We start from the raw sequence: 16,096 nt of genomic DNA, 5'->3' as shown, positions 1-16,096 counted from the left end.
ATAGTATAATTGCTTTACAATGGTATGTCAGTTTCTGCTTTATAACAAAGTGAATCAGTTATACATATACATATGTCCCCATATCTCTTCCCTCTTGCATCTCCTTCCCTCCCACCCTCCCTATCCCACCCCTCCAGGCGGTCACAAAGCACTGAGCTGATCTCCCTGTGCTATGAGGCTGCTTCCCACTAGCTATCTATTTTATGTTTCGTAATGTATATATGTCCATGCCACTCTCTCACTTTGTCCCAGCTTACCCTTCCCCCTCCCCGTGTCCTCAAGTCCATTCTCTAGTAGGTCCATAGCAGGCTTTTTTTGTTACAATTAAGAAATTGATCCTAAAATGTATACAGAAAAGTAGAGGAACTAGAATAGCCAAAGCAATTTTGAAAAAGAACAAATTTGGAGGAGACACAGTACTGACTTCAAGACCTTAAAGCTCCAGTAATCAAGACAGGGTGGTACTGAAGAAAGAGTAGACACAGATTAATGTGATGGAATATTGAGTCCAAAATAGACTCACACATACTTAACTTTTGACAAAGATAGAAACACAATTCAGTGATGCTAGAACTTGGATGCCCATAGATAATTTATAAATTTATTTATTTATTTACTTATTTTTGGCTGCATTGGGTCTTCGTTGCTGCGCACGGGCTTTCTCTAGTTGCGGTGAGCGGGGGCTACTCTTTGCGGTGCGCGGGCTTCTCATTGCGGTGGCTTCTCTTGTTGCAGAGCACGGGCTCTAGGTGCACGGGCTTCAGTAGTTGTGGCTAGCGGGCTCTAGAGCACAGGCTTAGTAGTTGTGGCACACGGGCTTAGTTGCTCTGCGGCATGTGGGATTTTCCTGGACCAGGGATCGAGCCTATGGTCCCTGCATTGGCAGGCGTATTCTTAACCACTGCACCACCAGGAAGTCTCGCCCATAGATAATTTAAAAAGAACCTCCTACCAGTATTTTGCACCATGTACAAAAATGAGCTCAAAATAGATCATAGACTAAATGTAAGGCCTAAAATTACTGAACTTCCAGAAGAAAACGTAGGTAAAAATCATGATTCTTCAAAGACTTCTTAGATTTGACACTAAAAGCATAGTCCGTAAAAGAAAAAATCGAAACATTGTTCTTTGAAATTTAAAAGATTTTATCTTAGAAAAACGCTGTTAAGATAATGAAAATAAAAGCACAGATTGGGGGCTTCCCTGGTGGCGCAGTGATTGAGAGTCCACCTGTCGATGCAGGGGACACGGGTTAGTGCCCTGGTCCGGGAAGATCCCACATGCCATGGAGCGGCTGGGCCCGTGAGCCATGGCTGCTGAGCCTGCGCGTATATATTTGCAAAGTATGTATCAGTAAAGGCCAGGTATCTAGAATATATACAGAACCTCACATCAAAATAATGAGAAAACAAACAAAACAATACAATTAAAAGAAAAAAAAACGGCAAAAGATTTGAACAGACACTTCAGTAAAGAAAATACATGATAGCGTGTAAGTGCATGAAAAGATATTCAGCATTATCAGTTATTAAGGAGATGCAAATTAAAAGCATAAATAGATTACTCTATCCACCTATTCAAATGGCTAAAATAAAAAAAAATATTTACAATTTCAAGCACTGGAAAGGATGTGGAAAAACTGGATCTTCATGCATGGCTAGTGGAAATGCAAAATGGTATAGCCACTTTGAAAAATTGTTAGTTTCTTAGAAAGTTAAGCATAAAATTATCATACAACCCAACGATACCATTCTTAAATAGTAAATCAAGAGAAATAAAAACATTTCCACACAGAAATTTGTATGTAAATATTCATTAGCACCCCAAACTAGAAGCAACTCAAAATGTCCTTCAAGGGCTTCCCTGGTGGCGCAGTGGTTGAGAGTCCGCCTGCCGATACAGGGGACACGGGTTCGTGCCCCGGACCGGGAAGATCCCACATATCACGGAGCGGCTGGGCCCGTGAGCCATGGCCGCTGAGCCTGCGTGTCAGGAGCCTGTGCTCCACAGCGGGAGAAGCCACAACAGTGAGAGGCCCGCGTACCGCAAAAAAAAAAAAAAAAAAAGTCCTTCAAATGGTGAATGAATAAACATTATAGCACATCTATGCAATGGAATACCATTCACCAATAAAAAGGAATGAGCTCCTCAAATAGTTATATACTTGATCATTTCATTTATATGACATTATGGAAAAGGCAACACTGTAAGAGCAGACTGAAAATTAGTGTTGTCTGGGGGTTGACAACAAAGGGGCATGAGGGAACTTTTTAGAAGGATGGAAATGTTCTATATTTTGATTGTCAGATTCACGGAACTATACACCTAAATTGGGTGAATTTTACTCTATATGTATTATACCTCAAAACTGACTTAAGCTGTCAACCTTTTTTTAAAAAAAATTAATGTAGAAAGAATTATAGAGTTAGCATTTAAAATGATTGATTCAGACAAAGAACCTTGAATGGATGCTAAAACCATGAAGCGAAATGTTATTGTGGAACAGCATATTGACATGACCCCTATACATTATTGCTAATCTTTGTAATTTGATCTGGACAGTCACTACCTTAACCAAGTGATCAGTCAAATTTCTCATCACTGACTAGGTGAGAACTGGACATCTTGTGCCTCCTGACTTGGAGTAATATGGAGTACATAGCAGCAGCACAAATGAACTGTTCTTGTCAAAAAAATCTTAAACCTGGGTCTAATCAAGTCTTTAAACCTAACTTCCACCTTGCAAAACTATAGGACATAAAGCAATGAGTTAAATTACACCAAGAGAAAACAATCTTACACATACAGAATGTGGAATATTCTCAAAGACAACTTGCCTGGTATTTTCAAAAACATCAGTGTACATGTATAACTGATTCACTTTGCTGTATACCTGAAATTAACACAACATTGTAAATCAACAATACTCCAATAAAAATTTTTTTAAAAATAATTGAAAAAAAATCAGTGTAATAGAGGGTAAAAGAGGAAAACCCTTCTAGATCAAAAGAGAGATAACAAACAACTTGAATACTGATTTGGGGGGGCAGGGCAGCAGTTGAGGACATTTCAGTGTAGACGGGTTACATTCAATGATATTAGAGAATTATTTTTCATTTTTCTGAGGTGTGGTAATGGTATTGTGGTTAAGTAGGAGAAAGTCTATTTCCAGGATATATATGATTGACAGGTGAATTGTCTCGATGTTTGCAACTTATTTTAAGTGTACACACACATAAAATGTTAACAGTTGTCTCTAGATAGTGTATATGGCTATGCGTTAGTATTATTGTTTTAACTTTTTTCTGCATGTTTGAATTTTTCGTAATAGAGGTGAATGTTTTTAGAACTCATTTGGGAGAAAGTATTTATTGAAGATGGCCTTATGATTTGCAGTGCATTTCTATAGATCTTATGAATATCAGGCCTCTGTATCTACTTTGCACACCCGAAAATAACTTTTTTACTACATTGTGTTTGGCGTGCTATAACACCGGCCTACTTTGAGAACTAGGGTAGAAAACAGCTCTGTGAAATACTTTGAATTATAAGGATTTTTTTTTTTTTTTTTTTTTTTTTTTTGCCGTACACGGGCCTCTCACTGCTGTGGCCTCTCCCGTTGCGGAGCACAGGCTCCAGACGCGCAGGCTCAGCGGCCATGGCTCACGGGCCCAGCAGCTCCGCGGCATGTGGGATCTTCCCGGACCGGGGCACGAACCCGCGTCCCCTGCATTGGCAGGCAGACTCTCAACCACTGCGCCACCAGGGAAGCCCTGTAAGGATGTTTTTGAGAGCATTGTTTACTGTATTATATGGTGTCCTTTTTGGGAAAATGAAACTTTGGATTTCAATGACAAGAATAGTTGTGCTGCTTCTGAGAAACTGGATTTTTGGCATGTTACAAACATTGAATCAGGTAGGTGAGCAGAGCTCATGTTTTTTTGACTGCTAGAAAACTCACATCTCACTTGTGGCCGATTTCTAGCAAGTGCACTTCCCAGCTGTACTCCTGACTGCTTTGTAATTTTCGCTACCAACTCTCATTATTCCCTCAATCTGACTCCCTCATCTATTTTTGGTTGTATTTATTTTATAAGATACTTTATGCCCAACAATGTTCTAGCCATATTAAAAGGATTTAAAATAATACAGTTTATGATTTGAAAGTCACAACCTAAAATACAGATTTTCACATTATTATTATTAGTCATATAATATCTTACTCCTAAATTCAGAGATCCTTTATCCTCTAACCAAATTTAGAATAAAGGAGTGTTACTAGAAAATTTAAAAATATATACTTTTAAATATAGTTAAAATATAAAATTCCTATTTTCTGAAATAACACTGTTGTAGCTATATTGGCAGCAAATACCTTATTTTGGTAAGGCAGGGGAGAGAACAAGGCCATTCCATTCCATTCCATGGAAATTAAGCTGCCATTAGAATTGGCATTTTTCTTGAGAATTTGATTTTTTTTTTCCATTAATGAAGGGAAGTAAAATATGCCATTGTTTTACCTTTAGCATTTCTGAAAGAATTTTGATGTGCAGAAAATCCTAACGAAAGATTATATTAGTTGCTCTTGAATGTTATTCAGATTCTTGCCCCCCAACATAGTAGTGCCTTCCTTCTGTTAAATGATACTTTATATTTTATAAAATATTTTTCAGCATCAGCATATTGATACAGATGTTATATTTACAATTTGCTCTTGCTGCCTTCTTGGGGTTGTAGTCCTCACCCAGTTTTCTTTTGGGGATTGCTGTGTTATTTTACCACTGATGCATTGTGGGATAACAACGTTTAACAGGGATAACAGCACTTACTATAAAACGTGTTGTATGAATTAATAATGGCTTAGACAGTTTTTAAGACTATGTGTGTGAAGTAGGAGTGTCTTCTGATACATCTTAAGTCTATTCTAATTTTTAAAAGAAGTATTCATTGATAAAGAAGGTTTTCTTTTTTTAGCTAAGATTCTTAAGTCCAGTGGAATCTTCCACTGATGATTTTTTTCCTTTAGATATCTGGATAGTAGCTTGTTAAACTAAATGATCTTTAAAGGGTTTTGTACTTATAAAACTAAGTTTTGATTTTATATTTGAACATGCTTAAATCTTAACCTTAAATAACCTATTATCTTCTACCATGAGGGACATGCCAAAATTAACTGCCAAAACAGGGTTAGTTGTAAACATAGGTGTAAGGTAAGATTGCCATCTCCTTTGCTCCAGGCAGAGTGATTCCTAGAACTAGGATTTGGCTTTCTTTGCTCAGTTGTCTGGAATTCACTTTTTCTAGTTTGCCAAAAGACAGTAAAGCAAGGTACACTGTTTTCTTTCTGCAATTATTTTTAAGTGAAAGTACTGTTCATTCTCATTCATTCATTTCTTTTCTCATTCATTTCTTAACGCATGAAAATCAAAGTTTAATTTTGTAGTAGTGCCTGCTGGTCATGTGGATGCTGTACAACGTCTCCATTTATACTGCTTCACACATCACATACAGGACAAGTTCCCACAAAGACCTGTTTTGTTCTACTCTCGATCCACCCTAAAGAAACCAGTTTCCAAACTATGCACAGCTTTGTAAATCAAGATGAAATGGTCGGAAATTGGAACAGAAACAAGCAAGAAACCAAATAATCCTTCCTAGTTAACAAGTAGCGTGTGTTGTATATAATAAAATTGCAGGTAACAAAATGGTGTGCATTCTAAGAACATTCTAATTTGAAAGTTTATATCACATTCATATTATAATCATAGATCAAGTCATTAGTTTGTTTCTATTGTTGTTAGAGTTAGGAAGATATAAGCAATGCTTTCGGTAAGATATTCTAGGCAACAGAGGGCAGTGAGAATCAAAGATGAAATGTGAACCTTAGTTCTGGATATTTCTTAGCAAGCCCTGTATGCAATAACTAAGTGCCAAGGTTGATAAGAAGAGGAGTCTGGTGTTAGGCACAGACTTCCTTCTTTCTGGCAACAGTCAGTGGACCACAGAAAAGAGGGAATATAGTGGCATGCAGAATTTATCTTCCCAGGGACTCTCCTTCTAGGTCAGGAAGAAAAGAATCCCCACACACAATTCATAAGTAATAGAATATGTTTTTCACCACAGCGTTAAATTCACTCATAATGTATTCACAGCTTAATTTATGGTTTTTGAAAATACCCTTGAAATATCTCTTTGAATAAACGTTTTGTCATTATCTTACCTTCTTGTTTAGAACTTTAAAGAATATCAAATGCTGTTTAGAAGTTTTGTCTTCTTTCAGATGATTTCTAAATATTGTGATTTTAACTCAGTATCAAATAACCTTCCAAAGAATCTGCATCTTTTGGGATGCTTTTTTTTCTCCTTTTGAGAAATTAAAAAAGGAAACAAAGGAAGCGAACTTAAAATGTCCTTTCTTCATTATTCCAACAATAGGCAAAGACCAGGCTTCCACAACCAAAGTAAGTTAGAGAATTCCCAGAGTACTTAGTGAAAATATATAGTCTAGGTCCTGAGTCAAATAGATGTGTTATAAAATACAAAGCTGTTGTGAGAACACATGACACATTTAAAAATTTTCCTTCCTCATTTCGCAACACATTTTGAGACTCATATTATAATAAAAATGTTTATTTTCTTCATAAAGCCCCTTTTCTACCACAGTCACATGCACATATTTATTTTCTGTTTTGAAGAAACCAGGTTAGCAAGGTAACTTTTCTAAGACATCTTTACATGAGAATACAAAAGGTTTAAATTGAATAATTAAATACCTTCTTGCTTCCAGCTGCTTCTCCCTGGCTCTCCTTTCTCAAGTTTCTTAGTCTCTGCTGTCCCCTGCAGACTGACAATTCAGGACTGTCTAATTTCTCAGTTTAATTTCTCATTTCTCAGTGGTAAGATTTGAATTGTCAAAACAGTAGTCTTAAAATATGAATTAGACTTTCTTTTTTATTACTACCTGTTTTTGAGATATAATGTACATACAGTAAAATGCATATATCTTAACTATACAGTTTGAGTTGTAAAATAAATATGCATCAGAATCAATGGGAATGTGCTTAAAATACTCCTTCCAGGAAATTAAAAAGCTCCCTAGATGATTCTGAGCTACAGCCAGTTAAGGATCTTTGCCTTTGTAAAGAGCCAAATTGATAATGTACATCGAAATACATAGTATACCATAAAATGTTAACCCAGGTTGAAGTTAGGTTGCTATTTAAAAAAACACTTAGGCCTTCCCTAGTGGCACAGTGGTTAAGAATCCGCCTGCCAATGCAGGGTACATGGGTTTGAGCCTTGGTCTGGGAAGATCCCACATGCCATGAAGCAGCTAAGCCCGCGCTCCACAACTACTGAGGCTGTGCTCTAGAGCCCGCAAGCTGCAACTACTGAGCCCACGTGCCACAGCTGCTGAAGCCCACACGCCTAAAGTCCGTGCTCTGCAACGAGAGTAGCCACCGCAATGAGAAGCCCGTGCACCACAACAAGGAGTAGCCCCCACTTACTGCAACTAGAGAAAGGTCGCGTAGCAACAAAGATCCAACGCGGCCAAAAGTAAATAAATTTATAAAAATAAATAAATAAAATTAAAATTAAAAAAACCTTAAATTTCTCATGTACCTTTTGGGGTTTGTAATGCTGGCTCACAAGTGAAATTCTCAATTTGTTTTTCTGTTTCTTTTTAAGAAAATTAATGCAAAACTTCATGATGGAGTATGTCAGCGTTGTAAAGAAGTTCTTGAGTGGCGTGTAAAATACAGCAAGTACAAACCCTTATCAAAGCCTAAAAAATGGTAAGTTAAGTTTCTTAATTACCTCACCAGTACTATCAGTATCATAGTATATGACTTCATTCCCTGATTTTCAAAATCGTGTCCAGATAAATATTAAGGTGAATAGAGAAAAAATTTCCATTCCCTGCAGAATAGAATTTCATCTTACATGCTGAATCCTAGCTTGTGAAGGCAAATAGATTGAAAGGGTGGATTCACCATTCCTTTCTCCCCATTCTCCCCTAAATAAATAATGCACCATTTTTATAGCATCTTGTTCATAAAATGAGACTAGGCTTAAGACAGAGAAGGGAAAGTTTGTTTTGCAAAATTCTATCTCCCACTGATGAGATAATAATGTTTACTATTTAATTTACTAAATTAAATAATATTTTTTACCAAAGGGGGTCTTAAAAAGGGTCTGACCTTTTAATTTGACCCATGAAGATTACTGAAATGCCTTAGATTGAGTATCATAAATAAATCACTAGATTGATAATTTATAATTTCATTCCTTTGAAGTTTTGGGTCTACATGAAGAGACACTGGACTTTGTTTCTCACCTCTCTGTCCTTTACCCTTCCTCTGTAATTTTGGCATTCTGTTTTATCAGCTTTATGTACATCCTGGTGCAGCTCCCTTACATCCTTTGGCTCAGCTGAGTAAGGGCCATATTGGAGGGTAATTGCTGCCTAAAAGAGAAAACTGATTATTTTACATATAAAAATTAGCATTAATATGTACAATATTATTTTTACAATTATGAGTTTTAATTTGGTAGTCTATATAGTAGCTATTTAGAATACATTTGTTCATTGTTGCTTTATTTTACTTTTAGCTATTCAGTAGTAGCAACTTCCTTAAATGTATTCCCTCTCCCTTTTTGGGAGGAAATTTTAATTAAAGTTTGGAAGTCAGTCTAAATAATAAATATGGGGCTTCCCTGGTGGCGCAGTGGTTGAGAGTCCGCCTGCCGATGCAGGGGACGCGGGTTCGTGCCCCGGTCCGGGAAGATCCCACATGCCGTGGAGCTGCTGGGCCCGTGAGCCATGGCCGCTGAGCCTGCGCGTCTGGAGCCTGTGTTCCACAACGGGAGAGGCCACGGCACTGAGAGGCCCGTGTACCACACACACACACACAAATAATAATAGTAATAAATAAATATGATATAACCTTTGCTGTTTATTTCTATTGAAAAATTATGTCAGCTTTTTTGTGGATCTTTAACTCAAGCTATGGGGTAATTTGTTTATTTGAGAATTTTAATAGCTTTGAATGTTTGGGCATTTTAGTTTGCTTAAGATGCTTCTTTTTTTTTTTTTTTTTTGCGGTACGCGGGCCTCTCACTGTTGTGGCCTCTCCCGTTGCGGAGCACAGGCTCCGGGTGCGCAGGCCTAGCAGCCATGGCTCATGGGCCCAGCCACTCCGCGGCATGTGGGATCTTCCCGGACTGGGGCACGAACCTGTGTCCCCTGCATCGGCAGGCGGACTCTCAACCACTGCGCCACCAGGGAAGCCCAAGATGCTTCTTTTTAGTGCTGAAAGGTTAAAAACCTCAAGTAAAGATAGACTAACTTCAGCTTTTTATTTCTGTATTGCTTTTTCAGAGCAAATTTTTAGTATTTATTACAGGTACAGCTGACCCCCTTTTAAATAGCTATACAAGTTTCTGTCTCCTGTCTTCCAGTCTTTTCTTTGTATTCTCTAGCATTTCCTCCCCAAAGAAAACACTGATAAAGAAAATTTTAAAGTTTTATGCTCATTGGCCCAAATTAGCAGTAGGGAAATTTGGCAACTGTTTGTACTGTTCAGTGCTGGATTTCCATGAATGGATTGACTCTGTTTCCTACCACAAAAATTAGATGCTGATTCACTATAAACTGTGTAGTTTTAGTTAATAGGCCTAATACAAGATTTGTAATTTTTTGAATATTTTCAACAGGTCTTTCTTTTTATAAAGGTATTTTGAGATTTCATCACCAGTCTCCACTTTTCTCTTGGTAGTGCTAGTTCCTAAAAGAATTTTTATAGGTAGTAAGTATTTATGTAACTGTAGAGTTTTAGTAGATTCATGATATAACAAAGGAAATAATTTAAAAACATTTGTGCCTTATCCATTATCTGCAATTTAATCTCTTATCTTTAATTTGTGCTGCCTCCTTTATGTTTATCTTCATTGAATGTGCCAGTATATAAAAGATCATATCAATTATTATACATTTTCCAGATGCTGTGATTTGCTAGAGAATTTCTTTTTTTCAAAAAGTTTTTATTGAATTTGTTACAATATTGCTTCTGCTTTATGTTTTGGTTTTTTGGCCCCAAAGCATGTGGGATCTTAGCTCCCCAACCAGGGATCAAACCCACACCCCCCACATTGGAAGGCAAAGTCTTAACCACTGGACCGCCAGGGAAGTCCCATGCCATAGAATTTCTGAACTTAGTTATTTTAGACAGCTCTTGAATTTTTATTCTTTTTGTGTATTACTTATGGCCTTAATATTTTTATGGTTCCAGAAGAACTTGTATACTATAATTCCTAGAAGAACAGATATTTTATTCAGATAGAAAGACTCTGTTAAAAACAAAAGGAAACAGTAACAAATCTTATGTTTAGTTCCAGAAAACTTATAACACAACAACCTAAGAATGGTTGAATGTGGACACATGGACCCAAAGGTCAGCAACTCTGTCCTGTCTTGGAGTCATTGAAGTCCTTGGAGTCAGGGAAGCTCATGGTGATGTTGCCAATAGCCGGTAGTATGTGACTCAGAGGTCTTCGAAATGAGAGCTAGAAGAGGACCTCAGGAGCTGCTGTTCTATATCACCCTGAAGCAGATGAGGTTAGCCATAGAATAGCTCCCACTGAATGCAAAATGAAGGAAATATATTATACAAATATCAAAGTACAGGTAACAAGACATTAAAGCCTAAAGGAAGATCTCTAGTAATAAAGAAGCCCAAACTAATACAAAAATGATAGCTTATGAGAGACTAAGAAACTGCTAGTTAAAACAAGTCTGAACACGTTATTTAGGAGGTCAACTTGCCTGGCCAGAATATCATGAATTTCAGGCTACGTTAGAATTTTAGATTACATTAGGCATTTTAGAAAGCCTAGCTTTCAAACTCCAAACCAAGATTGAGTGTTATAGAAAGCATAAATCACCTATGTACACTTTGCTGTCTCTGCATATCAAAACTTGACCAATGCTATAAGGTTTTTAAATCCATTGATGAACAGTGCTTAAAGTAGCGTAGCTTGTTTTGAAATTTTAAATGTTTTGTTCAAGCTAATCACTTATAAATTAAATTTGTCCTTTGTTAGGATTTGTATAAGAAGTTTACTTTGACACTAGATGTGTCTTTTGTGTAAAGATTCATTTTCCAGCACCCTGAATGTTACTTTTGGTAAAAACGCTGAGCATTGTTTCATTTGTCTGTCTCATGCCACAAATTATGTAACCAAATGATGTACATAAAGAAAAGTTCAGCAGAACATAAAATGGAGGAGGAAGTACTGGTTATAAGTGACATTTCTTTTGGAATGAGATAATATTCTGAATATTGGGAAAATTAATGCCTTTTCTCCCATTTGTTTGGCGTGTGAATCACCAAAAACCACGCACATCTAGCAAATTTCCATTGTCCATGGGATCTGATACCAAACAGTTAGATCCAAGAAACAGAGGTTGACATCTAAACTCTTCAAACTTCTTCATTCAACCATGGGAAGCAAAAATTGTACGGTGTTTGTAAGTGGCAGAAAATATTTTCATGTTTCTCTTTTTCCTTCAGTAAGGTGATGTGCTACAGGATTTTTATAAGCATGTTCTTTATGACAATTTCTTCCAATAACTGAAAACAACCATGGACCATTCCCAGAGACTTTTAAGAAAAGAATAGACGTCCTAACTTTAGCTGAAAGAGAGAAGAGTTGAAAACTGTTTTTGCTAGAGAGGGATGGGATGATGGCTGTGAGGGGAAGGGGATAAAATGCATGTCACGTATTAGTGATGTGTGAACAATGAGATATGGTATGATACTACCCTTTTATATGATCAGATAATTTAAATGTCATTGAGTATGCAAAGCTGTAGGTCTTTATAGAAATAAAATGAAAGGCTCATAAACATAATGCTTAGTTTTTTACAGCTTCTCATCTCTGTAAAAGTGCTAAGATGAGCTGCCATCCTTATTTTCCACTGTCACTTAATCAGAGGTCAGCGTAGTTGTACCAGGATTTCCCCATCATTTTGGCTCGTGTTTTTTTATTTGAAGGCGAGAAATCGCTACTCCCTGGTGGAGGGCTGTTGTGGTGCTATGACAGACATCTCCCTTGACCCCTGAATGGTATAATCATTATTAAGATTACTGCTAGATGTTGAATTGTGGTTCAGGACGAGTCTAAATCTTTTTGTATAAAACCTCATTTTTCAAGGGGAATTACCTGGTGGTCCAGTGGTTAGGACTCTGCACTTTCAGCGCTTTCACTGTGAAGGGTGGGGTTCGGTCCCTGGTTGGGGAACTAAGATCCCTGCAAGTCACGCAGCGAGGCCAAAAAAAACCCCAAAAACCCCTCATTTTTCAAGTGCCTTGTTTTTTTTTTTTTTTTAACATCTTTATTGGAGTATAATTGCTCTACAATGGTGTGTTAGTTTCTGTCAAGTGTCTTGTTTTTGACTTTTGAGGGGAAAAAAAAAAACCCAAAGATAAATTAAAACCATTCATTACCATTCCTGGTCAATCACAAGCCATTCATGAACACTGTAAATAATTTTAGGTGTGGAGCTGAAAATTATTGGAAAAGCAAGAAATCTTAAAAATATAAAGTGATTTGTATAACTCTTAAAAGAAGAAAGGAATCTTGATATTTTTCACTTAAAACTCATTTATAGACATTTATATTATTTTCTGGGTGCTAGAAATACAGATGGTTAAAAGACTGTCCCCTTCCTCAAGCAATGTAAGGAAATGAAATGGGCTGTTTTCTTTCTTTCTTTTTTTTTATTCTGGGCTCAGAGGGATTAAATGTCTTACCAAGATAAGAAAGTAAAGCAAATGGAGTTAAGATTCAGATGCAAATTGTCTTATTGCAAAGCTCTGTTTTTCCACTTTCCCACAGTGATTTCTGTGTTTTATTATTCATTCAAAAAGTCCTTTTTCCCTCTTCACCTGAGCCTAATACTATATTAATTTTTATAAGTCACCTGTCTTGTTTATGGAAGTTTCCTACTGCTGAGTAGTATATATAGTCCTGCTTTTTTTTTTTTTTTTTTGAAATGCCTGTATCTAGACAAATTTTACTTGTAGGTCCTGAAATGCCTAAGGCATAGAAACTTCATATGCCTTGTGTTTCAGGTAACCAAGCAACCTTTTTCTCCTGTCAATTTTGAAATGTAGTAGGCAAATACCCACATATCTGTTAGAGTCTCTAGCCTGTTTGTTTTCTCTTCCTACCCATTAAAAAGAAATCACCAATAATATAGTGTTAGCTCATGTTTAACATAACCATTAGAAGAGAAAGGAGAAGCTAGTATAAAATAGCAACAGACCACAAACAGATTAGAGTCTGGGAGGGGAGGATTTTGCCTCCCAGGGGATATTTGGCAGTGTCTGGAGACTTTTTGGTTGTCATGACTAGAGAATTTGGGAGGGATGCTACTGGCATCTAGGAGGTAGAGGCCCAGGTGTAGGCTAAACATCCCACAGCGCCCAGGATAGCCCTTACAACGAAGCTATAGCCGCCTGACCTGGCTGTAGTGTCGTGGTTGAGGAACCGTGTTGCATACAAAATAGGTGGATACCCACAGGGTCAAGTCACTGAAATGTCATACGTATTTGGTTCAGTGGTTTTCAAACTTTGCAGCTGTAGAGTTTTTGAATAAAACAAAAGGTTACCCAGGAGTCCACTGAATGCTACAGACCAAAATGGAGCTGCCCTGAATGGAGAGAAGACCTTAAATGCCAAAGGAAGATGTTGATTGAAAGTAGATTTCATCCGAAACATATTTCAAGTGAAGAGGAGAAGAACTGGTGTACCATACCTTGGAACCACATTGCTCTAGGGATGTCTGGCCAGTTTCATGACTTGTGGGTGCTTTATGCCTAAAACAATGTTTGCTTTTCATTAAACAAAGTCACTCCCCCTGGTCCTCACATCCAGCTATTCACTTCTTTTTTAATTTATTTATTTATTTTTGGCTGCGTTGGGTCTTCATTGCTGCGCACGGGCTTTATCTAGTTGCGGCAAGCGGGGGCTACTCTCAGTTGCGGTGTGCGGGCTTCTCATTGCAGTGACTTTTCTTGTCGCAGAGCATGGACTCTAGGCACGCGGGCTTCAGCAGTTGTGATCCGTGTGCTCAGTAGTTGTGGCCTACGGGCTCTAGAGCGCAGGCTCAGTAGTTGTGGAGCATGGGCTTAGTTGCTCTGCAGCACATGGGATCTTCCTGGACCAGGGATCGAACCCATGTCTCCTGCATTGGCAGGCAGATTCTTAACCACTGCGCCACCAGGGAAGTCCCCAGGTATTGCACTTCTTACTTGACAATTTTAAAACGTGTTGCCTCTTAATTTTTATCTCCACTGACTGCCCTGGTACAACCCTTATCTCTTCACACGTCATTGCATTAAATAAATAATTCTCCCCTATCTCATCTCTACTCCCTTGGCTCAGATGAATAAAATAGTGTTTTTAAAAAGGCTTATTTCACATGAATGTTTCAAGTACACTTGTGGGGAAGAGTTGGGTCTCCAGCAGCAGGCAGGTAAGTGGAACTTTGTCCCCCCAGAAGTTTTGCTTTTGTATGTTTACTGTAGTGTGCTGGGGGAATGGATGGGGGTGGTCTTCTAAACTGTGGGAGAAAACAAAACGTAGTACTATTGGGGAGAAAGTGAGGTGTTGCTCAACAGGTCATGCTACCCTATTGCTTACCTCTCTAACCAGATGTTTGCTCCATCTTTACTAAAAGCTTTTTTTTTTTTTAATTAGCCAAACTAAATCCTTAAAGATAATCTTTTATAGACCAACTGTGTTCTTTTTTTAAGTTGTTTATCTATCTATCTATCTATTTATTTTTGTTGTGGTGGTGAAAAACACATAACATAAAATTTGCCATCTCAGCCATTTAAAAGTGTACAGTTCGGTAGTGTTATGTATAATCACATGTGCAGTAGATCTCCAGAGCTTTTTCATCTTGCAAGTTTGAAGCTGTATAACCCATTTAACAACAACTCCCCTCTTCTTCTTTCCTTAGTTCTTGGTAAACACCATTCTACTTTCTGTTGTTTTGAATTTGACTACTTTAAATACCTTATATAAATGCAATCATACAGTGTATGTCTTTTTTTTTACTTTCATTTCACTTAGCATGATGTCTTCAAGGATCATTGTGCTGCAGCATGTGACAGAATTTCCTTCCATTTTAAACCTGAATAATAATTGTGTGTGTGTGTGTGTGTGTGTATGTATCACATTTTGTTTATCCACTCATCCATTGATGGACCTCTAGGTGGCTCCCACCTCTTGGCTATTTTGAATACTGCTATGAACATTGTTGGGCAGATATCTCTTCGAGACTCTGTTTTCAGTTCTTTGCATGTATACGCAGAAGAGGGATTGGTGGATCATATGGTAGTTCTGTTTTCATGAGGCTTCTCCATACTTTTTTCTATAGTGATCACACTATTTTATAATCCTATCAGTGGTGCACAAGGGTTCAAATTTCTCTACATACTTGCCAAAATATGTTAACTCCCTTTTTTTAAAGGGAAGAAGTATTGTACTCTTAAAATTCTGCCTAATAAAGAGTACCACTGCCCTCACTTTTCAAAGAAAGCAAATGAATGCACAGAAAGCACCAGGTATATCCACCAGCTAATGGTTAAATCATGATAGTACCTTGCACTCATTCCTTGGTGCTGAATTATTTTATTTGTCCATGAGTTGGCATTCATTACTTGTATTTGTTCATTGCTCAAACACTGTAACGTGAATCTCCTTGAACGAGTTATAATCACATTTTAGATAGATAGATTCTATTCATAAGTATCCAAGGTGTACTTGCTTTCAGTGCTTAGGAACTGAGCATACTACTTACTTCACTGTGAGATACCTGAAAAATAATGTTTGCAATATGCCGTGACCAGTCCAAATTGAGCCCTTATTCCTCCATATAATCTGAGTTTATAGCGTCTGAGTGAAGACCCATTGTTTAGGTGGCTAATTCTACAATCCACATGTTTTGAACATTTTGACTTGCCTCCCTTTTGATGTATTGTAAAACTGAGCACATTTATCAGCTCTTTGCATTCTAGAAGCA

General features: G+C 37.5%; 1 protein-coding gene across 1 annotated transcript in view; it reads left to right on the top strand.

The window, feature by feature from the left end:
* LOC309823861 (uncharacterized protein C9orf85 homolog) overlaps positions 1-16,096 on the top strand; it is a 61,515-nt gene that overhangs the window by 20,572 nt on the left and 24,847 nt on the right. Inside the window, exon 2 of the mRNA XM_082656478.1 lies at positions 7,690-7,796. Coding sequence (XP_082512604.1) covers positions 7,690-7,796 — 107 coding nt within the window. The remainder of the gene's footprint in view (positions 1-7,689; positions 7,797-16,096) is intronic.

The sequence above is a fragment of the Grampus griseus genome (genome assembly GCF_964374135.1).
Source record: "Grampus griseus genome assembly, chromosome: 6".
Lineage (NCBI taxonomy): Eukaryota > Metazoa > Chordata > Mammalia > Artiodactyla > Delphinidae > Grampus > Grampus griseus.
The sequence above is the reverse complement of the archived record's forward strand: the minus strand, read 5'-3'. Positions and strand labels throughout refer to the sequence as shown.